This window comes from Pleurodeles waltl, chromosome 10, assembly GCF_031143425.1.
Source record: "Pleurodeles waltl isolate 20211129_DDA chromosome 10, aPleWal1.hap1.20221129, whole genome shotgun sequence".
In the NCBI taxonomy this organism is placed as follows: domain Eukaryota; kingdom Metazoa; phylum Chordata; class Amphibia; order Caudata; family Salamandridae; genus Pleurodeles; species Pleurodeles waltl.
The window spans coordinates 516,978,993-517,003,780 of record NC_090449.1 but is presented as its reverse complement, the minus strand read 5'-3'; the positions used below and the strand labels follow the sequence as shown (position 1 = coordinate 517,003,780).

At 43.4% G+C, this 24,788-nt stretch overlaps 1 protein-coding gene across 1 annotated transcript; it reads left to right on the top strand.

The window, feature by feature from the left end:
• The first annotated feature begins 580 nt into the window (after window positions 1-580).
• On the top strand, window positions 581-18,490 carry LOC138261690 (cathelicidin antimicrobial peptide-like). Its single transcript, XM_069210948.1, has 4 exons — window positions 581-810; window positions 3,502-3,609; window positions 16,593-16,661; window positions 17,760-18,490. Exons 1-4 carry the CDS (start codon window positions 637-639, stop codon window positions 17,958-17,960), a joined length of 552 nt encoding a protein of 183 aa, XP_069067049.1. The 5' UTR covers window positions 581-636; the 3' UTR covers window positions 17,961-18,490.
• The last annotated feature ends 6,298 nt before the right edge of the window (window positions 18,491-24,788 follow it).

Genomic DNA, 24,788 nt, shown 5'->3' with positions numbered 1-24,788 from the left:
GCGGAAAAACGCCAAGGACGTAGAATCACATATTTAAAGTGACCTCGATGCTAAGGCATAACAGTGCTTCATTAAAAAAAAAAGTGCCAGTGACTAATGTTGCTGTTGAACGCCGCTGTTGCAGATATCAAGGCTGCGCAGTTTCGACTCCACTTTCTGTTTCTTTACCTCATTTTACAACTCCTGCGGTCTCCCTGCTTCCTCCCTTTGTCACGACCCCTCTATGTTTCTCTTCCTCCTTCTTTCCCTTTCTGTCTTTCTCTCCCTTGCTACGAGTCAGCATTTAATGATGAGAAATGATTACCGGCCACTAAATATGAGTGCCGATTCCCATCTCCTGGAGCAAGGTGCACATATTAGTCACTGCATTTGTTTGCGTTTAGAGCCTCCATAATAAATGTTCAACTCATGCTAAGATGGTTTCCCAATTTAATTGCCCAGGAAAAGGGCCTGTCTCTTTTTACGTGCCCAGGCTTGTTTTGAATCATAGGAGTTTTTGTACAACAGGAAAATCTAAACCCACACTTTGTGAGAAGAGGCACACCTTCTCCTAGGGGGAAACAATCCTGATATATAAGAAACTCTTCCACTACAGAACCCGGCTTCCATCTTGCGCACGAGTAGAAGACCAACAGAATGGAGAATTGGTGGAAAGCCTTGCTCTTCCTTGTAGTGTCAACTGCAGCCAATGCAATTCCTCTTCAGCGGCAGACAGTCCAGGATGAAGCAATAGCAGTAGCTATTGACATCTACAACGAGCGACAGAGCACAGGCTCTGTATACAGGCGTGTCAAAGATGATCCATGGATGGTAAGAAGGAATCTGATTTAAGTTGTGCATGTCACTGAGTGGAATTTTCTATCTTAGATTAGATTTAAAATTCAAACGACTTGAATAATTGCTTCATTCTTCACCTTCCCCTCGACGTAAAATCACATTTCATTTTGCTTGATGCAAACTAGAGTCCACATAGTGACACCTTTTGCCGTCTGTATTTAAAATAATTTCTAAATAATAGTTTTCATGGGAGATCGTTATTTTGAATGGTGGCATCAAACTTCTTCACCATCTAGAGATCCGGAGCAGCAACAACAGGGACAATGGAAAGTCCTCCCTTCCTTGTAAGTATGTATGTGTGTATTTATTTATTTAGGAGTTTGGGAAAGTACCATTTGCCTGCTATCTATTACTTGTGTGACTAGCTCATAGTCAACCAGCACTGCTTTCAGACAAATACACTATGACCAGCTCTGTTAACATTCATTTTCTTTAATATATTTAAAAAGATTTAAAAAAATCATATTACTATATGATGACGTGCACATGGTATATAAAACAAGGGAAGAACTGTAAATGACCTAAGGTCTGTCAGAAGGTTTAGTGTGGCTGAGTCACACACCTCATATGGGGCCCCTTGCAGATTGCTCCTAGCACAAGCAAGTTGTTAAGAATAAAAACAAATCTGTTGAATAGATTTCAAGATATCAAGATATGGCGCCATCTACTGGTGGTTTGCCTGCTTGATCATGAATTTGTTGCAAAAGTGGGCTAGGCTTTGAGTTTGTGATATTTAAATACATCTAGCATTGTGACACAATCATTACTATAGTCCAGTATAGTGTAAAAGGCCATTTATTCGGACAGGAAATAACTCAAATGCTATAACAACATTAACATTTAACTTGCAGTTTAGCCATTTTGCACCACCCCACTTTAAGCCCGCCTTTCACTTTCATTACCCACTTTTACCTCCTTTCACCCAGTTTCCACCTTCCAATCATCAATTGTTCATGCTCTCCTTCCTTACCTGCCCCATTCGGGCATCCCACACACTGTCATCCTTCACCTGTGTTTCTCCCTCCTGAGGGGTGGGCAGGTCCACATCTGACTCTCCAACCCCCCATATAATGCCATTGCTTATGCAACCTGCCCTACTCTGGCAACCACAAACCTTCCACTCTGCATCTACACACCAAGTACACGCGTCTTGTAGGGTGGGTGGGTGGCCCAAAAAAGTCTTGCAGTGCAAGAACATCACCCCAGGAAGAGGGTGACCCCTCCCCACCCTCGCTATTTATACCCCCACCCTAAAACCTTCCTCCCCACCTATCATGTCCTTATGACGCTTTCCGTGTGATGAAGAATCCCATGGAGAGGTTCGGCTGCGCTTGTGCTCTCCACGGGGCCCTACTGTGACAGCCAGCACCCTCAAAGAGTGAGGCCTTTGCCTGACAGCCCCAGCTGTTCAGCTCTTGTGAGAGCTTTAAAAGAGCTGCATTCCTACTGTGGTGGGACAACCAAGACTGACAAATTGAATATCAGGTGCTGTCACCATGGAATTCTTTGGGGCTATTTTCTTATACGTCATTTTGATTTTTTCCATTTCAAAAGTGGAATGCTTGACATCTGATTACCCATTCCCTGATAATATTCAGCTTTCTCAGAGAGCCACGAGCATTGTGACAGAAGACAAAGCCACATTAGCTGGCATATTTAAGAACCCCTAGCGCCACCTTAGCACCACCATAGCGTAATTGTTTTTATGCTACGGTGGCGCTAAAGTGACTTTTCTGCCATGCCATATTTACAAAGAGGCCCTATGCTTGAATTGCACCACTTTGAAACCCCCTGTGCCACATGATGCCTGCACCAGGCATAATGTATGCAAGGGGGGCATTCCAGTGCTAGGAGGCCCGCAAAAATGGTGCAGTGAAATTTAAAAGATTTCAATGCGCCATTTTTGGCATCATTTTTTATGCCTGCTCAGAACAGATGTTAAAATAATGCTCCCATAGTAACTTATGGAACTCCTTCCACTTTGCTGCACTAGCGTCAAAATAATAGCATTTTACGTTTTTTATGCTATCGTGCTAATGACTGCCATGGTGCTCCGTATTAAAAATACGGTGGAACCCTGATGTTGTTAGGTGCTGGTAGGGGTGCGCAAGAAAATGGCGCATCACAACTGATGTGCGACTTTTTCTTAAATATGGGCCTTGAGATGAAGTATTAATTCAGATCAGAATAAATATGATCATATGTTGTTTTAGGGATTAATCAGAGGTTGGTACAATATAGTAAAGATAGGCAATGCTACATTGATTGTAAAAGTTTCATGCAGGACACCTTTTGGTCTAAATGAAACACTGTTTCTAAAATCAGAGCAGTATTTGTATTTATGTATTCATTGTTTTGGTATAGTAGCCAAGACATCTGTTGCAAGGGCCCTGCTGGGTTCACAGATAGAGGGATGCTAGAAAAAAAATGAAAAAAATGTCCACAATTTGTATGGGTTTGCTGTTTTTTCCATGAGTGTGGCAAGTACTGAATTTGCTGAATGTTTTACTGTAGGATGATCCATGAGTGTGAATGGCTGCTTTGTCAACTCAATTAAAGGATGATGTCACCTTGCCGCCACGTTTAGCTCTTATTTTCTAAATACGTTTTTCTTTGCATGACATTGTGCAGCACCAATATTTTAACAGGTGACTGTTCTTGCAGGGCCAGCCCACCTTCTCTGCTCAGCTGAGGTTTAGAATCAAAGAGACTGTGTGCTCGAAGTCGGATAGGAAGAAAAATCCTGAAGAATGTGACTTTAAAGTGGACGGGGTAAGTTGTTGTTTGCCCTAAAATACATCTGTATGTCGGTACCATGCGTTGCTAGCGAAATATTAGTGCATCCGGTGAATTCCCTATTCTTGTATCAAAAAGATAAAACTCTTCCTTAGAAATTTTGGCTTTTAAAAACGTTTTGCATCTTTATTTCAATTTTCTGTAATGGGATGGATTTTTCTGAAGATTCATTCATACTGGTCACTGTCTTCCACAATGTGGATTTTGCCTTAATGAGGAAAGTCCACCATATACTGCAAGCACCTCAACAACTGAGCACACTAACCAAATACATGTTCTGTAATTTCAAAATGGGACATGGGTTGTTCTTTCTTATTTACTAAGGTTTTGAGTGGACATTTGTGTGGTACAAAGTGAAGCCAAGTATTCGGTCAATTTACCTACCATTATAAAAGCACACAAACCAAAGTCATTCTCATCTGATAATGGAATTCGCTTCAGAAAACCTGGACAGGGGAAAAAAGTGGCAGTCTTCCACAAACAAGAGTTAATGATTTTGTGCTTTATTTTTAAATTACTGCCAGATTCTCCAGGCTCAAAGTTTACAGTGGCATTCTGGTTCACAAGGCATATCAGCATCGTTCACAAATTTGCAAACAAAAGTTTGTTTTACTATTGACGAAGCAGGGGACTTGAACTGCTTCCTTGAGTCAAGCTCCCAGGGTAGTTGACACATGTTACAACCTATAGAAAAAAAACTGAGAAGACAAACTTTGTACTGTAGTCTTATAGCCCAATACCAAGGGCTATAACAGCTGTTAAAGGCCCTGAACTAATTTATAACATGGGAGACGACCTTTGACAATTGTATAACCCAAGGCTGAAGGTCTATGAGGCTATTAGAGCATTTCACCCACTGTACACAGAATGTTCTAAATTTAAAAGGGAGAAACAGAAAGAGAAACGTTGGAATGTTGATGCAGAAGGCTTTTACCGCCTATTTTTTGCCCTGAGCCATTTTATTGTCTTCAGTAGAGCTTCCAACATTCCAATGTTCTAATAATACTTTTGTACTCATCTATTATGTGAGCAACAAAGAAAGAAACTGTCACCATCTCAATTTACTCTCACATGACAATGGACAATGGAGAAAAATAACTTTGTAGTGTAAATTGTAGTTCATTTAAGTGCAAGAATATTATTGTTTAGAGCAGTCAATGAAAAATGCTCAGGGAAAATCTCTTATGGTGGCAATATTTGTGAATTTCAAATTAGGTGAATTTTTAGAAATTTCGCATAATGCACAGAAAATAGTGTGCCAGAGGCATTTTGTCCCGAAAGCAGCCTACTGCCTGCATTGTGCATGACCTTTGAATGTCAGGCATGCTAGTGTTCAATATTCACATTTATTGGCAAGAGGACTTTCATAATTTTGGTTAAATTCCACACATATAGTTTTTATGTAGTGATTGTTGCTGATTACCACTCCACAAGCACCACTTTCTTTGACAGTGAGAGAAACTGAAACTTTGTGATCAAATGATTTATCCAGCATCATAACATTTTTCCAAGTGGGGAAACCGGAATTACAATTCTGGTGTCTCAGTTCTAAAGTTAGCTTTTTGGCCTCTCGATCACATGCCCGCCAACGGACATCCTAATGCTATTCCGGACAACTTACCTGCCCTTCTCTCGCTACAAATATGATCTGAAGGGAGGACTCCAAGACGCAATATGAGAGTTGCACATTCCATGTCTAGGCATTCTTTGACTTTCTCTCCTCTGAGATATGGTGGTAAGTGCCTCAAACAGCATCTACTTCACATCAGTTCATCTAGTCAATGGAACTGGGATCATCATGTAAAGAAAGACCAACTTATTGCTCAACTGAGACAGGTAAGTGGGGCCTCTATCACCCAGACAAATGCTTTATTTTTACTACTCTCTTTTATCACTCCAAACACTTATGTTTTCATATATTTTATTGAATTGGGAGAATGAGCAACCTGAACAGTTCACACCCGAAGATGTGGATTATTTACACTTAACAAGTTCTCACCACCGTTACTTGGTGCTATCATGAGTTTCACACCCACATAGTGTTGAATTAATGGTTCCTCATGTTAAGAGAGCAGATCTCCAACTGCGCTGACAACCTTGCTCCCCTCAAACGCACGCATCGACAGACCAACACCAAAAAACCTCTCTGGTTCTCTGACACCCTCAAAGAATCAAAGAAAACTTGTCGTGCCCTTGAGAAGGCCTGGCGCAAGGACCACACCGCTGACAACATGACCGCCCTCAAGAACGCTACACGCGAACACCACCACCTGATCCGCACTGCCAAAAGGAACTTTTTCACCGACAGACTAGACAAAAACAGCCACAACAGCAGAGAACTCTTCAGCATCGTCAAAGAGTTCTCCAACCCCAGCGCCAGCGCCAACGCCGTCACGCCCTCACAGGATTTGTGCGAATCCCTCGCCACTTTCTTCCATCGCAAGATCAGCGACCTCCACGACAGCTTCGGACACCAGACCCAACCATACACCACTGAACCCGCTTCCCCGGACATCACCCTCAACAACTGGACCCACATCAACACGGAAGAAACCAAATCCATCATGAACTCTATCCACTCCGGCGCCCCTTCGGACCCCTGCCCGCACTTCATCTTTAACAAAGCCGACGACATCATCGCCCCGCACCTCCAGACCGTCATCAACTCTTCTTTTTCTTCTGCTACCTTCCCCGAATGCTGGAAGCACGCTGAAGTCAACGCCCTACTAAAGAAACCTACGGCTGACCCAAGCGACCTGAAAAACTTCCGCCCCATCTCTCTTCTACCTTTCCCAGCCAAGGTAATAGAAAAGACCGTCAACAAACAGCTGACCACCTTCCTGGAAGACAACAACCTGCTCGACCCTTCACAAACCGGATTCCGAACCAACCACAGCACGGAAACCGCCCTCATCTCAGTCACAGACGACATCAGAACCCTGATGGACAACGGTGAAACAGTCGCCCTCATTCTCCTCGACCTCTCGGCTGCCTTTGACACCGTCTGTCACCGCACCCTAATCACCCGCCTACGCTCCACCGGGATCCAAGGCCAGGCCCTGGACTGGATCGCCTCCTTCCTCGCTAACCGCTCCCAAAGAGTTTACCTCCCTCCGTTTTGCTCAGAACCCACCAAGATCATCTGCGGCGTACCTCAAGGCTCATCGCTCAGCCCGACACTCTTCAATGTCTACATGAGCCCCCTCGCCGACATCGTACGCAAGCACGACATCATCATCACCTCCTACGCCGACGACACCCAACTTGTACTCTCCCTCACCAAGGACCCCGCCAGCGCCAAGACCAACCTACAAGAGGGTATGAAGGACGTCGCAGATTGGATGAGGCTCAGCCGCCTAAAGCTGAACTCTGAAAAAACGGAAGTCCTCATCCTCGGCAACACCCCGTCCGCCTGGGACGACTCCTGGTGGCCCACGGCCCTCGGCACCGCACCGACCCCCGCAGACCACGCCCGCAACCTCGGCTTCATCTTGGACCCTCTTCTCACCATGACCAAGCAAGTCAACGCCGTGTCCTCCGCCTGCTTCCTCACTCTCCGCATGCTCCGTAAGATCTTCCGCTGGATCCCCGCCGACACCAGAAAAACCGTGACCCACGCCCTCGTCACGAGCCGCCTGGACTACGGCAACACCCTCTACGCCGGGACCACAGCCAAACTCCAAAACCGCCTGCAACGCATCCAAAACGCCTCGGCCCGCCTCATCCTCGACGTACCCCGCAACAGCCACATCTCCGCACACCTGAGACACCTGCATTGGCTCCCAGTCAGCAAAAGGATCACCTTCCGTCTTCTCACCCACGCACACAAAGCCCTCCACAACAAGGGACCGGAATACCTCAACAGACGCCTCAGCTTCTACGTCCCCACCCGCCCCCTCCGCTCCGCTGGCCTCGCACTTGCTGCCGTCCCTCGCACCCGCCGCTCCACGGCGGGTGGGAGATCTTTCTCCTTCCTGGCGGCCAAGACCTGGAACTCCCTCCCCACCAGCCTCAGGATCACCCAGGACCACTCCGCTTTCCGGAGACTCCTAAAGACTTGGCTGTTCGAGCAGCGATAACCCCCCCTTTCCCCCCTAGCGCCTTGAGACCCGCACGGGTGAGTAGCGCGCTTTATAAATGTTAATGATTTGATTTGATATACTTTTCCATCTGAACCTTGCCTTCTCTGTAATTAATTATTAAGTGGTACGTCACTCCCCTTGATCAATGCCTTTGTTGGCCTTGCGGCCATTGCCTGAGCTGACCGAATAGATGCTGCTTCATTATCAGAAGTAAGTCAGGAAAGGAGTAAGTACGTTAATTTTTTAATTTTGGGTCCGTGAGATTGTGATTTAGAGAGCATTCGTGCAATGATGAAGCAAGTAACTTTTGTTGCCACTTTTCAGAAAATTGTTACTTTTATATCTTCTAAACTTTCTAAATAGTGAATGTTCTACTGCCGAGCTGTGTGTTAATGTTTTATTAAAATAATAAAATAGTTCTGTTCTTGTATGACGTTTTATGGTTTCTGTAAAAAATACAATGGTATTTCAAATTCAGAAGTATAAACACGGAAGAACTTTGCATGAATCTTTCTCCAGAGGTAAAGGAAGAGGAGAAGGAGACCAATTGGCAAAGTCAACATGTCTGGCTTCCATTTTTAAAAATGAGTGAAATGTTAATAAAAAGCCTGCATGACTGAAAAAAACAAACTATAAGCTAATGGTTTCTTTACACAATGTATCTCTGAGAAAAAAATGTAACGTGCGATTATTCAGCATACTTTTGAGGTGTAAAATACCTAATGGTTCGCAACGCCAGCACTTCATAACTGCATAATGATACACCAAATAACCAATAGCATGAAGTAGGAGAGATTTACATTCCTCTGGGCAGAACCAAAGCCCTCTCTCTGACTGAGAATTGGTATCAAAACATTTTATAGACAGCTGAGTTGTCAAGCCAGGACTAAAAGATTAATATTCCACAGGCCAAACATAAAAGGCTGTATGCCTCTCTTAGTACATCTTCAGACCGAGGAAAGAAATAATAGCATTCAGAGTGATAGTCTAAGAGCAGAAGCAGCTCTGGTAAATATATGTAGAACAAGATTCCATGAATCAGCAGTTGTTATATGTAGGGACAGATGCCACCTTTGGTGCATCTAAGAGTAACTTAGCTACAGAAAAAAGTTCAGTGAATCGGGGCCTCTCCAATTGTATTTGTGTAAATTATATTGCAAATGGACTAAAGTTAAGACTAAAGCGCAGCTAATGATGGGTGTTTCCTGTGTGTTTATTCCTCATGTAGGTCAGTTACATCACTGTTCTGGATCTCCACCCTGGCTTATTAATACTACTGCCTTGACAGGCGGATGCAAAGCACGTCGCGTTTCCCACTATTTTCATTGGTGGCTGATTTCTCGATTTCACAATAGCTCACAATAGGCGGTGTCCCTAAAAGCTCAGAGCAGTTGGAGCAGAGCCAGACAGATGTTAAATACGGCTAAAGTGAACAAGGTTGACAGCTTTCTCGGAAACCATTTTTTGGTCGTTTGTTCTTATTTTGAGATGTGGAAGGGACAGCAACTCTACTTGAACAATTTTTGTTGCATACTCCATGTTCTTTATTAGCAAGGCTATTATCCTTCTATTTGTTTTACAAATAATTTAGACAATGTTTAGAAAGTTAAACACAATATTTTTTTTTTCTGCAGCTTCCTGTTGCAAGTTCACATTTCAGAGGGGAAAAACTCATTAATTTGCATTTTTTGTTTTTTTCGGCCTAGACTTATAATACTGGCTGGAAATACTTGCTTGTTCTAACATCGAAATAAGCAATATACGACACCAAGCTATACCAATGACCATGCTAACTTTGCCCTCTGTCACATACATTTGTTTCCCTATCACTCTAGAACTTCCAATCGTGATAGAAAAACAGGTATCTGATTCTTATAATTGGCTATTGCGATGGATGTTGCGTGATTTAGCGTGATTTATCTCAGAGTGCAGTCTGAAAGATACTCACTGCAACAATTGACCAATAAAGTTGTAGAGTGGGCTGGGTGATTTTGACTTACTCGAGACAAGGCTACCAGCTGCAGATGATACCTCACAGTATAGATCTGCCTCCAGTCCCATACATTGGGTGTTTGTAGATCTACATTAAGTCTTGCTGGCAAATTGACAATTGTTGGCCAGATTAACAAGGCCCTTGCGCCCCTTGATGCCACATTTGCGTCAAATCTTTTGCCGCAAATGTGATGCTAACATGCCACTACCATAGTGCCATATATACAAGGTGGCGCAAACTAGGTTTGCACCACCTTTTAAACCCTTTGTGCCACATCATGCATAATGATGTATGTAAAGAGGGTGTTCCTTCGTTAGAGGGTCGCTAAAAATGGCACAATGGAATCTACAAGATTCAATTGCACTATTTCTAGCACCATTTTTATCACCTGCTTAAAGCAGGTGTTAAAATGAGGCTCCCTTTGATTTCAATGGGCCACTATTCTGGATTAGCGTCATTTTTTTTCACGCTAATCTGGTATAGTGTTACAATAGCATAAAAAAATAAGGCCATTGCCCCTAACATGTGCCATGGTGCGCCGTATTGTAAATATGGCGCTACCATGGTGGCATTAGGGAATGCAAGGGGGCTGCAAGAAAAGTGGCGCATCACTAGTGATGCGCCACTTTCTTGTAAATATGGCCCGCTGTGTTTTATACTGCGTCATACTTGCTTTAGCCGCTTTTAACCATTTGCCAATCTTATCAGGGTTAGGAAATTAGAACCAAGAAAGTAAAAATACTTTTCCCGAAATTGCATCATTTGACCTAGATTAGGGCCTGGGTACAAATCATGCCTTTTGAACAATGTCCTTCAGTTCTGCCCTGGTTCGTAGCAAGTTTGTACAAAATCAACATTTGCATCCACTGAGAGGTAAAAAGTGTAAATTTGCACATGGAATCAGTACAAAAATCACTGTAAAACTGACAGGAACCTGCACAAAATTGCCTGTCTCTGGTGCAATTTACAAAACGCAGCTCCTGGTCTTTGGATGAACATTAAAAAACTAGCCAGTATAGCAAACGTCTTTGCATGAATGTGACAGCTGTATGGGTTTGTGAGAGTTTAATCATAAAGAAACTAAGTTGCGACAACTGGCCTTTAGATCTTTAAAAACAGTAAAATTGCTTGCTCTGTGTGAAACATTCTGCTGAAATGCAAAACATGTGACGCGTTCCTGGTTTTCAGGAGAGTTTCATAGACGTGTTTAGTGGTTTCTGAAGTTGTAGTGGTTCACGCATGAAACGCCGAACTGTTTCAGGAACTTTGGGCTATATTTATACTTTTACATGCAAAACTGCGTTAGCACAGTTTTTCATGTAAAAGTATAGCGCCATTCGTGGATGCCGGCTAGGCGTCATGTTTATGGAATGGCACTAGCCAGCACTAATGCCCTGTTAGTGCCTTTGTAAAGGACACTAAAAGGGTGGGGGAGGCGTAGGGGAAACCGTAGCTTCTGCACCGAATTATGGCACTACACTGTTTAGAGGCAAAAAATGCCTCTAAGCAGTGTAACACCATTTCCTGGTGCACAACCCCCATGGACATGGCTCCTGTCTTGGTAAAGACAGGAGCCATGCCCACCACCTCAATGGCCATGCCCAGGGGACAAATGTCCCCTGGGCATGGCCATTGAGGCCAGCGCCATGCGGGGGTCCCAAGTCAGGGCCCCCCGTGGGAAAAAAAAAAATACTTGCCGGCACTTACCTGGGATGGGTTCCCCATCCTGTGGTGTACCTCTGGCGTGGGTGGGGGTGTCCCTGGGGCCAGGGAAGGGCACTTGGGGGCTCTTTCCATGGTCTCTGACCATGGAAAAAGGCTGACAGGTCCCCTAACACCTGCCCATACCCAGGCGTTAAATAATGGCGCTGAGCAAGCCCAGCTCCATTATTTAAGGCCCCCCCTCCCCGTGCTTGAATTTAGCATGGGGGCATAAATATGGCGTTAAGGCCATATCGTCATTTTCTGGACGGGAACGCCTACCTTGCATCTCATTGACGAAAGGTAGGTGTTCACGTCAAGAAAATGACAGGTCTAGCGCCAAAATATAATTATGGAGTTCGGCTTTTCGCTGAATTAGCGTTAAAAAAATAACACTAATTTAGTGCAAACAGGGCATAAATATCGCCCTTTGTGTGCAGTGGCCTTGTTCTGTAGGTTTAACATCACCGATTTGCGTGCATGAAAGCAAAATTGCAAGAACTATGGCTGTTTTCCTTCTGTATTTCGCAAATCAATAAAAAACACCAGGGCTAGCAAAGCCTGCCTTTTAACCGCTTGGGTGCCTTGGACGAGGTGATCTCGTCCAAGGCACTGGTTCCTGGGTGCCTTGGACGAGATCACCTCGTCCTGCACCCGGGAACCGGGAGGAGTGCTAGCGCTCCCCCATGGGCCCCCCACCCACACACCCCGGTCGTGGATGGAAGTGGAATCCCTCACTCTTCCACCCCCCACCCTCCACGTGGAGGAGGCCGGAGAGGCTTCAAAGGGAAAGAAATTAATTGTAAAGCAATCCGGCTTTTGAAATGCCCACTAGACACCAGGGATTTATTTTCTATTTGGAATTTTGGCACAAGGGAGCAACCCCTTGGGCAAGGGTCGCTCCCGGGGGGGGGGATTTTTTTATCCCTCACTCTTCCACCCCCCACCCTCCACGTGGAGGAGGCCGGAGAGGCTTCAAAGGGAAAGAAATGAATTGTAAAGCAATCCGGCTTTTGAAATGCCCACTAGACAGCAGGGATTTATTTTCTATTTGGAATTTTGGCACAAGGGAGCAACCCCTTGGGCAAGGGTCGCTCCCGGGGGGTGGGATTTTTTTAAGGCCTTTTCTGCCCCCCAGGCAGAAACCTCTAGGCACCAGGGATAATTTGTTTTGTTTTGTTTTTGTTTTGTTTTTTGTTTTTTTAGAGGTGGGGAGCGACCTCTTAGGCAAGGGTCGCTCCCCTAGGGGGGCAAATTATATTTAGGCCATTTCTGCCCCCCTTGGGGGCAGATTGGCCTATTTTTATGAGGCCAATCTGCCCCCAAGGGGGACAGAAACCACTAGACACCAGGGAGGTTTTTTTTCTACGTGAATTTCACGCAAGGGGAGTGACCCCTTAGGCAAGGGTCATTCCGCTGGGGGGCAAATTTATTTAAGGGCAGGTCAGCCTATTTTAATTAGGCCAATCTGCCCTCAGGGGTGGGGCAGAAACCTCTAGGCACCAGGGCAATTTTTTTTTGGTGTTTTTTTTTTGTTTGTTTGTTTAGAGACGTGGAGCGACCCATTAGGCAAGGGTCGCTCCCCTGGGGGGCAAATTGTATTTAGACCATTTTTGCCCCCCTTGGGGACAGATCGGCCAATTTTTGTTAGGCCAATCTGCCCCCATGAGGGCAGAAACCACTTAGGCACCAGGGATTGGTGTGTGTGTATGCATGTGTTTTCTTTAGCGAGGCAGCCCCTTGGGTAAGGGTCGCTCCCCATGGGAGCACATTGTGTTGGCCATATCTGCCCCCCATTGGGGGCAGATGGGCCTATTTTTGGAAGGCCCATCTGCACCAAGAGGGGGCAGAAAGCCCACCAGAGGCCAGGGAAGTTTTTTTCCAAGAATAAGAGGTTGGTGGCTACCAACCAGTATGAGCCTGGTTACGCCCCCACCTCAACTGAAGGGGGTAACAGTATTTCAGCTCTCCCCCGCACTCTAGAACATCTTATCCCACAGCAAGCAAGAAGGCATTTGATTATTTGGGGTTTTAGTTTTACATTTGGGCCATGAGAACTCGGCTTACTCTCAAAATCGTCCCACTTGGAATGGTGAGGGCTGCACTTTATGGACTTTGGGACTCTGTTGTGTAGAAAAATCCACAAGACCTAGATACATCTGAAAACTAAACATCTGGTTGATTCCAGACTGGTGTGTTTCACAATCCCCTGCAAACCTCCAACTTTGCTGGAAATCACACATTTTTCCCACGTTTTTGTGATGGAACCTTCTGGAATCTGCACAAAATTCCTACCACCCAGCATTGTCTCATCTATACCGATAAAAATTCTGCTGCACTTGTCAGCCTGAAAATGTTTTTTTGCAAACTGCCCTTTTGGACCCCCTTTGTTCTCCCGCAATATTGACATGTTTTTAGCTCTTCCCTTTCACAAGCACTTGGCCCACCTATACAAATGAGGTATCATTTTTACCGGGAGACTGAGGGGAACATTGGGTGGTATGAAAGGTGTCCCAGTGTGGTGATCCCACACAGAAATGTGGGGAAAAGTGGATTTTGTAGCTACATTTGAGGTTTGCTGAGGATTCTGGGTAAGAAAACATTGGGGGATCCACACAAGTCACACCTCACTTGGCTCCCTCGGGTGTCTAGTTTTCAGAAATGTCTGGGTTTGGTAGGTTTCCCTAGATGGCTGCTGAGCCCAGGACCTAAAACGCAGGTGCCCCCCTGCAAAAACAGGTAGTTTTGTATTTGATAATTTTGATGTGTCCTTTTTGTGTTTTGGGCCATTTCCTTTCGTGGACACAAGTGAGGTACCATTTTTATCAGGAGACTTGGGGGAATGCTGGATGGAGGGAAATGTGTGGCTCCTCTCAGATTCCAGAACTTTCTGTCACCAAAATGAGAAGAAAATGTGTTTTTTTGGTCAAATTTTGAGGTATGCAAAGTATTGTGGGTAACAGAACCTGGTCAGAGCCCCACAAGCCATCCCACCTTATATTCCCCTAGTTGTCTAGTATCAAAAATGCGCTGGTTTGCTAGGTTTCCCCAGGTGCCGGCTGAGCTAGAGGCCAAAATCCACAGGTAGGCACTTTGTAAAAAAACACCTCTGTTTTCTGTGAAAAAAGGTGATGTGTCCACGTTGTGTTTTGGGCCATTTCCTTTCGTGGGCGCTAGGCCTACCCACAGAAGTGAGGTACCATTTTTATCTGGAGACTTAGGGGAATGCTGGGTGGAAGGAAATGTGTGTCTTCTCTCAGATTCCAGAACTTTCTGTCACCGAAATGAGAGGAGAAGGTGTTTTTTTGGTCAAATTTTGAAGTTTGGAAAGGATTCTGTGTAACAGAACCTGGTCAGAGCCCCACAAGTCACCCTAGCTTATATTCCCCTAGGTGTCTAGTTTGCAAAAATGCACTGGTTTGCTAGGTTTCCCCAGGTGCCAGCTGAGCTAGAGGCCAAAATCCACAGGTAGGCACTTTGTAAACAACACCTCTGTTTTCTGTGAAAAAAATGTGATGTGTCCACGTTGTGTTTTGGGCCATTTCCTTTTGTGGGCGCTAGGTCTACCCACACAAGTGAGGTACCATTTTTATCAGGAGACTTAGGGGAATGCTGGGTGGAAGGAAATTTGTGTCTCCTCTCAGATTCCAGAACTTTCTGTCACCGAAATGAGAGGAAAAGGTGTTTTTTTGGTCAAATTTTGACGTTTGCAAAGGATTCTGTGTAACAGAACCTGGCCAGAGCCCCACAAGTCACCCTATCTTATATTCCCCTAGGTGTCTAGTTTGCAAAAATGCGCTGGTTTGCTAGGTTTCCCCAGGTGCCGGCTGAGCTAGAGGCCAAAATCCACAGGTAGGCACTTTGTAAAAACACCTCTGTTTTCTGTGAAAAAATGTGATGTGTCCACGTTGTGTTTTGGGCCATTTCCTTTCGTGGACGCTAGGCCTACCCACACAAGTGAGGTACCATTTTTATCGGGAGACTTGGGGGAACACAGAATAGCAAAACAAGTGTTATTGCCACTTGTCTTTCTCTACATTTTTGCCTTCCAAATGTAAGGCAGTATGTAAAATATACTATATATATATTTGAGAAATGCCCTGTAATTCACATGCTAATATGGGCAGCCCGGAATTTAGAGATGTGCAAATAACCACTGCTTCTCAACACCTTATCTTGTGCCCATTTTGGAAATACAAAGGTTTTCTTAAAACCTATTTTTCACTTTTTATATTTCAGCAAATGAATTGCTGTACACCCGGCATAGAATAAAAACCCATTGTAAAGTCCAGCTCATTTGTTGGCTCTGGGTACCTAGAGTTCTTGATGAACACACAAGCCCTATATATCCCCGCAACCAGAAGAGTCCAGCTGATGTAACGGTATATTGCTTCCAAAAATCTGATATCGCAGGAAAAAGTTACAGAGTAAAACATGGAGAAAAATGGCTGTTTTTTCACCTCAATTTCAATATCAGCATTGGTTTCTCACCCATATTGGTCACTAACTGGAAGGAGGCTGAAAGCACAAAAAATAGTAAAAATGGGGTATGTCCCAGTAAAATGTCAAAATTGTATTGAAAAATTGGGTTTTCCAATTCAAGTCTGTCTGTTCTGAAAGCTGGGAAGGTGGTGATCTTGCCACTTCAAACCCTTTGTTGATGCCATTTTCAGGGAAACAACCACAAGCTGCCTTCTGCAGCCCTTTTTTCCAATTTTTTTGAAGAAAAAAAATATTCACTGTATTTTGGCAAATTTTTTGGTCTCCTTCAGGGGAACCCACAAAGTCTGGGTACCTCTAGAATTCCTAGGATGTTGGAAAAAAAGGACGCATATTTGGCGTGGGTAGCTTATGTGAACAAAAAGTTATGAGGGCCTAAGCGCGAACTGCCCCAAATAGCCCAAAAAAGGCACGGCACGAGGGGTGCGGGGGAATAGGCCTGGCAGCGAAGGGGTTAAACAAAAGCCTCCGTCCATCTCCCATGCCCATCTGAGAGGAATCTGTTTACTGAAGAAAGACACCAGGAATACGATGTTAATTCTAAAACCAATATATAGTACATCTCTTCTCGAAAATTAAACTTTTTTCTCTCATTCAGAGGGGTTTGATTTTTAAACTGCAAATTAAAGACAAACGAGTATCAATATGTGGTAAAAGCATATAACATGTTTTCTCTCTGCCAGATTGTAAAAGACTGCACCGCGTCGAGCACTGAAGAACAAAAAGTGATCTGTGAAACCTCGCCACCTACGGTATGTTTACCCGCTTAGTTGGCATAAGCATGGGGTGCAGCACGGTCCAGTGATAAATGCGGATATGTTTGAAGAATCAGGAAGAATTCTGATTCTGTTTGCAAATATAAGATAATATCTTGGAACAGGTTGGATCCGGAATATCAAGCACAGAATATTGTGGGACACTAAACTAGAGGACAAAATATATAGGGAAAAAGAAAGAAAGATAAGTATGTATAGATATTCTACACCCAAACCCATATCTATCTATCTATAAATCAATCTATCTATCTATCTATCTATCTATCTATCTATCTATCTATCTATCTATCTATCTATCTATCTATCTATCTATCTATCCACATACATAAGCACATACACACACATTTATATTTTGTTTAAGGTACATTGATGTGGATTTAGGAATAATGAACCTATACGTCCCTATATGCACATACTAGTCGGCATTTTATCCCTCTACATTTTGGAGACACTGTTATTGTGGTACAATATTCTTGTTCTCGATATCCTAGAACACAATCCTTGGAATAAGTGCTTAACTTGTAAAAAGGAAAGGAATAGGTGTCTAAAGTTTTCTTTACCACTGGTGCTGCAGAATGCCAGGATTATTGCATACCACGGATGTCTAATCTTGATTCCACCTCATGCCATTTTTTATTCAACCACCTAACTCTGCCTGTTTCACCCTTCTAGGCTCTTTGTCATCCGGCGTTGTGCATTTGTCACTGTTTTCCATCTTTGTCTTCCTCCTTTCTCCGTTTTCTGTCCTTCTCTCTCTTGTTCTGGGTCAAACCCTGATGATAAAATACCGAACAAGGCCCACCAACTGCAATTATCGGCACAAATAAACCATCATTACCCATATAAATTGATCATGTGTTTACAAAAAGCAAACAAAGTAAAAATGCTATGACACACTAGCCACCACGCCCCACTTGTACATTTCTCCTATCCTTGAAAAACGTAGAACAAGTTACTGATGACTGCCATTTTTCTGGCTTATACATGTTGAATTCTCACTGTTACTAATGTCCCCTCTTGTTGTCTTATGTGTTTGTTTCTTGTTGTCTGTCCTTTGTCTGTTTGATTTTTTAGAACACCTACAAAGGTGCAACACAAACTGACAAGGTGGGGCAAGACACTGGAAAAGAAGGGGAAACAGGAAAGAAGAAAAAGAGCGACAACTGGTTCATGAATTTGCTAAACAAATTTCTAGAACTGATTGGGTTGAAAGAAGCAGGAGATGACAGCAAGCCTTTTTGTTTCAAGTGCATTTTTGATGCGTTCTCTCAGTAGAACTGGGTGCTTCATCTTTTGGTCGGCCTGATCCAGCATGACGTCGTTCGCTCGAGTATACCAATCCCATCTCATTGAGGGGCTTATGTTCTACTTTAGGCTAACATCAAGAGTCCATTGTGACACAGAGGACAGTGGTGTAGTCCCAGGAAAATCATTAACAGAGATACGGTGTCTGTCAAGAGACCCCCTATGCCTGTGGATTTGGACTTGTGGAAGAGAACATACTTACCTCCACTATCAAAAACAATGTTTTATGGAATGATTGAGAGCACCCACAGCATTACTTATGAATGGAGAGTTATCTTTTAACTGCGCCATGTTTTTACGTTAAACTTGTACACTAATTGTATTTTTTTATATTTGTGCAAAGTATAATGTAACTTTACATGACTGTCTTTGAACAACCGAAAACATCGAGATTCAAATTGCAGGATGACACCTCATTGACAGTGTTATTTTATTAACATGAAAATAGTACCAGTTACATCCTCAGACTAGAAGTGAAAATAAAACAGAATTTACATAAACGACGTGTAGCTCTTTGCTTCACATAGCTAATCGACGAGAGTTTATGATGTGGATTTACTATAAATATTCAAGGTCTCTGTTGTGTCTGATGAATTGATTAGGAAAAATGTACCTACAGTTTTTCCTCTGCATTAAAAGGAATCTGAAAAATCGATATTACCGAACGTACTTGGCATCTGGTTCCGCCTGTGCCATTTCCATTGCAGACTGCAGTCTCTCAAAATAGACAACATCCCACCAACTCAGCAATAAATATATAAACCATAAGCTTTTCCTTCTGTCCCCTCAAATCTCCCTCGATGGTCCAAGTACAGATATGTTTGAAACCATTAATGGGTATTTAGCCATCACAACCAGCACCCCGCTTATATTGCAGACAAATGCACTGTCTCTGATGGTCACTAGCACAGGTACAGCCAGGACACCATAAGACTGCAAAATAAAAAGTGTACTAAAGAGAAAAATAAGACAGCAGTCCTTTTCCATCCCTGCAACCAATTCTGGAATAACATGCATGTGTCCATCAAGATGGCCCCAAGGCTCCTCTTATTTAGGAAGGAGCTGAAAATGCACCTCTTTGAAGAGCCCTACATTACAATATATTAACCATCTACAACTAAGCTTTGTCTCCTAACACTCATTGACTTTATGCTTGTCTTTGACCCTATGCAGAATTCTATTGCCTTTTGACTAGGTTTGGGCTGTAGAAATACACATGTACATACATGCATAGCCTTATTAACACTGATCTCTACTCTCGCTCCTCATGGTCTTTAACATATAAGAGTAATCTACAACTGGAGATGGATCTCACAAAAATACTTCATAATAAAAGACATCTTATATTACACTAGGCCAGATAATACACATTTTTTATGTGTTCAAATGCCATCCCACTCTGTCTTCATTTTAAGAAAAAACACTTTCCACAACATCTTCTTCATTGCCGTTCACTTGTCACAGTGAAGGGTCTTTAAGGATTGAAGAACTTAAGAAAGTGTCTTGTAATGAAAATTGCAATCAAGTAATCCAGAAACAGTCACTTTCTTCTTCTTAATTGCCACAGTCATTAATATATGAGGATGTAGACAGCAGTAAAGGTGAGCTGTCATAAAAATCATGGTGAATCAGAAATCACTTCTCAATTAAATTTATTATTGACTGCTGTCATTCAAAATGTATACCAAAGGATGATTCCAAAGTCTGTGCTACTATATGTAACTCAGTTGCAGTGGAAGGCACTGCCAGTTGGTAGAGATTATTCAATGTTTTCCCAGGGGCTCATGAATCTGCACAGCAAGTCTCAAGTCTTCAATCCACCCATATGGGTTTTATCCCCTATTTGCACCTACCCTCAACACCTTGCCAGGTTAGAGCAATAGATTAGGTTAGTCTCGCCCATCTATTAAGAAAAGAAGTAGAATGTCTAGTTCTGTGCTCTATGGTCCCAAAATACTAAAAACTATTACCTAAGACAACATATCAGATGTTGCACTTACTAGGTATATTTGAGCCTATCTGCCTACATTTGAGAGGGGTGCACAAAACCCTCCAGAAAGGGTATTGCAGATCAACAAAGGAAGTAATATTTCCTTATTGATGAGGAAACCTGGCATTTGTGTTTCTAAAAGTGGGAGATAGTCATAAAACTTAATATTCTTAATGAATCATGGTCCCCCAAGCCCCAACAAGGTAATGTGAATTAAAAAGCTCTTGGCCGGCAGAGTGGCAAGATAGCTTCATCCAGCGGGTCAAATACTGCATCCCTCAGAGTTTGCAGAACCAGAGGGAAACCGCAGGAGGGTACTACTTATCTGCACCTGTGTTTTTAAATTGCCAAACTACACAATTAATCTTGAGATAAATACTTCCGTCATCCCACGTCTAGTTTCCCTGAAGAATTTAGTATCTGCTATCTGCCAAATGAGGGCTGCGGGAGAGAAAAAAACACACATTCTCAGGAGCCAAGGATCGTGAAGGAATCACAGAAGTGAAGAAGAGAAGACCAGTAGAGAGGCATGAGCAAATAGACCACCAATGAGTGCAGTGTAATTTAGGTGTGGTGGGTGATTTTGACTAGAGTAATGCTAGTGTCCCTTCACAGAATTTGACTCTGCTTTGAAGACCAAGCCATTCAGCTTCCAGTCAATCCTGATGGAAGTGGCCTAGTTACTTAAAACTCAGAACTAGCCATCAAAAAAGAGGAGAGACATGGGACAGGTGCCCACAATCATGAGGTAAAGAGAAGGAATCCAAGAACCATGGCTGCACCAAAGAGCCACCATTTTGGTTGAGACCTTGCTCATGAGCATGTGAATACCACAGAGAGGAGATGAAGGGAAGTGAAAGCAAGTGGTAGGCCTGGAGTCAACCTTGTGGTCGGTCCTGTGATCAAGTGCCATTCAACCAAGTCCACTCAATAAGCATCTGGGTCTCCCCAAGTAACAAAGAGTGAGTATTAGTGAATTGCACTAAAAGGTGGATAAGTCGATCAAATTAATCTTAGCTTGCTTGCCAAACTGAATGAACACACCAGGTTTTGTGAAACGTTCAGAAAGAGGGAAAGTCCCTGTCCACATGGTCTGTCTGAAGACCCTGTAATGTAGGAAGCATGTATGTGCAAGGTCTGTTTAGCTCAGACCTCTTCAGAGACCTGCTCACTTCTGTCTGTGGTTTGAATCTGCCCTACCTTGTTAATTAATGTAGCTTTTAATGAGCAGGTTGTCTGGTTTAATTAAGAAGACATATCCACAAGGAAAAGTCAAAACCTATGTGGCTATATGACCAGCCCTTCGCTTTCTTCATGTTTTTATGAGATTCTTTCAGATAGGGAGATGAAGCCCCTAAGTGGTTGTGGGTAGTGGGATAGGTCTCTACCCCTTGAGGCTGGCATCAAGAATTAAAATGAGTATAGTGAGGGCACCTGTTACACTACTGGGCATGGGATATCACCAATCAGGTACTTAGAAATTGGGAATAACTGTTTTTTATCCTAAGAGTTTGGGGCCTATTGACAGACAGGTACTGTTAAACTAACTATTTTATATGCAGCTTTAGCCAGGCCAACACAAGAAATCCTTTTTCTAAGTATTTGAAACTACTGGTAAAATGAACCATTTATCTTCAACAAAAATTCACAAAGCTATATTTTTACTTGGTGGTTTTGACAGGAAGTAGAAACTTTCTGCTCACTTCTTTGTTGTCAAACAAATGAACCGCATCCTTTGTCAGGGTATGGGTCTGAACTCATTAATGTTGAACTGACAGACCTGGGGAAATTACATACCTCTCTGATATCAAATTAGTACATATTGGGGCATAAGTTAGCCATTCATCCAAATACAAGTGGATTTCTATTTATGTGTCATGAAGAATCTCCAGTGGTAGCATCTAAAGCTTTATTAGCCCAGGTTGTGTGCATTTCAAGTCAAATGGTGGCAACCTGAATTGTGACATCACAAAGCAGGAATGAAAGACAACCTCTGATGACAGGGTACCACTGCATAGTGAATATATGTGTCTACCAGGCACCCTGAATTGTGACATCACAAAAAAAGATCGAAAGACAACCTCTGATTTCAGGGTTCTACACAGTGTCAACATATGTGTCCCCTAGGCCTATCAAATAGACTTTCATTGAAGATGTTTTGAAGAGGTTCCACACTGAAGGAGATAGTTCCTGATCCCCAAGAGGTGCGCCTCAGGGCCTGGACCCTTGTTGTGGCATCAGATGCCCTCCTCCCTGGTGAAGAGAAGAAATCGGGAAGTTTGGGATGTTTGTGACCACAGATGGGCCTGTTTGTGCTAAGATCTTGCCTCCCATGCTGATTGCCAACACAAAGCTTGAGGAAACCTTTTCCACTACAGCAACAACCAGCGTTGACTGCCAACAAGAGTTCTGCACATTATGCAACTACTCGTGGTGCCTGACAACATGAATCTCCAGCAACAACCATCCACAATGACTGACATGATCTTCACGCTACAGCAACAACCATCTGCAAATGCACGGTCAGCTCTATGCACTACAACAATGACCATCTGCAACACTCTTCCTGTTCCTTGCAGCCTCCTCTCCCATGAACTGAATTATTCTTGCTAGATCTTTAAAAACAATTATTCAATGGGGCTTACCTGGTTCCTGAATCCAGCACGTACTCCTTTGCAGTTAGTCTCAACTTGTGACTTTCACCCGGTCTCACACGACCAGTTAACATGAAATGCAGCTTTGTGCTTTTAGGCACTAAACTTACCTTAAATGTTTGAAACTGCACCTCGCTGGTTGCACTGATTGAATTTTGGTTGTTTTCATATCAAATCATTCTTTTTATTTGTCAAGATTGATGTGGGATTTTTCTTGTGTTGTGTTTTCACTTTCTTGCTGTTTGAACGCTGCATACATAGTGGGGCAAGTCGATTTGAGGCAAAAAATCTGCCTCAACCCGATTTGCGCCATTTTTTTTGACTCCCACCCTCCATTGACATGACTCCTGTCTTAGCAAAGACAGGAGTCATGCCCCCTTGCCCAGTGGCCATGCCCAGGGGACTTATGTCCCCTGGGCATGGTCATTGGGCATAGTGGCATGTAGGGGGGCACAAATCAGGCCCCCCATGCCACAAAAAAATATATATATGTATACTTACCTGAACTTAGCTTAAGTTCCCTGGGATGTGTCCCTCCATCCTTAGGTGTCCTCCTGGGGTGGGCAAGGGTGTCAGGGGGTGTCCCTGGGGGCATGGTAGGGCACCTCTGGACTCCTTCCGAGCCCACAGGTCCCTTAACGCCTGCCCTGACCAGGCGTTAAAAAATGACGCAAAAGCGGCTGGACGTCATTTTTTTTGACCCGCCCACTCCTGTGCGTCATTTTTGCACAGGAGTTTAAATAAGGAGCACATGCCTTGGAGTCATTTTTTAGACGGGAACGCCTACCTTGCATATCATTAACGCAAGGTAGGTGTCCACGCTAAAAAATGACGCAAACTCCAAGATCTTTGGCGCTAGACGGGTCTAACGCCAAAGTATAAATATGGAGTTAGCTTTGTGTCCGATTTGCGTAAAAAAAAACGACGCAATTCCAGCGCAAACAGAGTATAAATATGCCCCTAAGTATTTTACAGAGTGCCATTCTGTAGATATAGTGAGAATTCCCAGAGATAGAAATACTTCAGTTGTTTGCTTCCTAATAACGTTAGGCCTTATTTAGATATTGGCAGAGCAGTTACTCCATCACAACAGTGTTGGATATCCCATCCGTCGAAATCTAAATCCCATTTTGTCCTTTGGGATTTCGATTTCTGTGGACGGAATATCGGTCACAGTTGTGATTGATAACCCGTCCACCAATATCTAAATCAGGCCCTTTGTCACTGTTTGATGAATATCCATGTTACTTTTACTTTGCAGATGCATTCTTTTTGCTACATTGGCTGATTATGCAAAGTTTCATGGCGAGAGGGTGCTAAGAATAAGGGTGTGTGTGTCCAAAACAGGTTTTTCCACCAATGCATTTTTCAACAACTTTTTAGGCAGATGCAGCAAAAACATGGCTGAACCAATCTACATGAAATTGGGCAGGGATATAAAATATGTCCTTTTTGAAATTAGATCTGAATGTGTTCCATTGTTTATAAGTAAACATGGGCAAAAGCGTAGTGATATATTGGATCGTGGTATACTGTGGTACCCGCAGTACATGGCGATGATGTGACACATTATTATTAGTTGATGAAAGCTCTTGTAAAATTAAAAAAGAGCCATATTGTTTAGATCACACTTTGACTTTGTTCTGCGTTTCACAGTGAAATGTAGCTTCCTTAATCTTTTTGTAACGTCTAAGAAGAAATATTTTATTGATTGATATATTTTTGAAACATTTTACACCGTACTGTGCAAGCAAATATATAAAGAGTTAAGTGCCCAGACATCTGTCTTCTGCTTTAGGGTGACCTTTAACTCACCTTGCCATTCTGACTAGAATTGGTGACTTTCTCTTGCCATTTTTCCTAGTAGCTGATCATTCTACCCCCAAATCAGTAAATACTCTTCCTTTGTTTCGGCTGTCTGTTTTATCTGTCCCCTGTCTCTGTTTGACTGTTCCAGTTTGCATCTTTTTTCCTCTCAACTGCCCCTTTTGTATCTTTTGCTGTAGTTACTGCTTTGTTTTGCATCTTAGGCCCTCATTTCAACTTTGGCGGGCGGCAAGCCAATGCGTCCGCAATTCCGTGGTGGCCATTACAACATCCCCCCGAGTCTGCATGGCGGTAAGTGTGGTTGGGGTCCATCCGCCAGTCACAATT

Excerpts from the sequence above, each read along its gene's own strand:
- LOC138261690 (XM_069210948.1), top strand. The coding sequence starts at position 637 with ATGGAGAATTGGTGGAAAGCCTTGCTCTTCCTTGTAGTGTCAACTGCA. Across the intron at positions 3,610-16,592 it reads GTGACTTTAAAGTGGACGGG|ATTGTAAAAGACTGCACCGC; the intron begins GTAAGTTGTTGT and ends TCTCTCTGCCAG. Across the intron at positions 16,662-17,759 it reads GTGAAACCTCGCCACCTACG|AACACCTACAAAGGTGCAAC; the intron begins GTATGTTTACCC and ends TTGATTTTTTAG.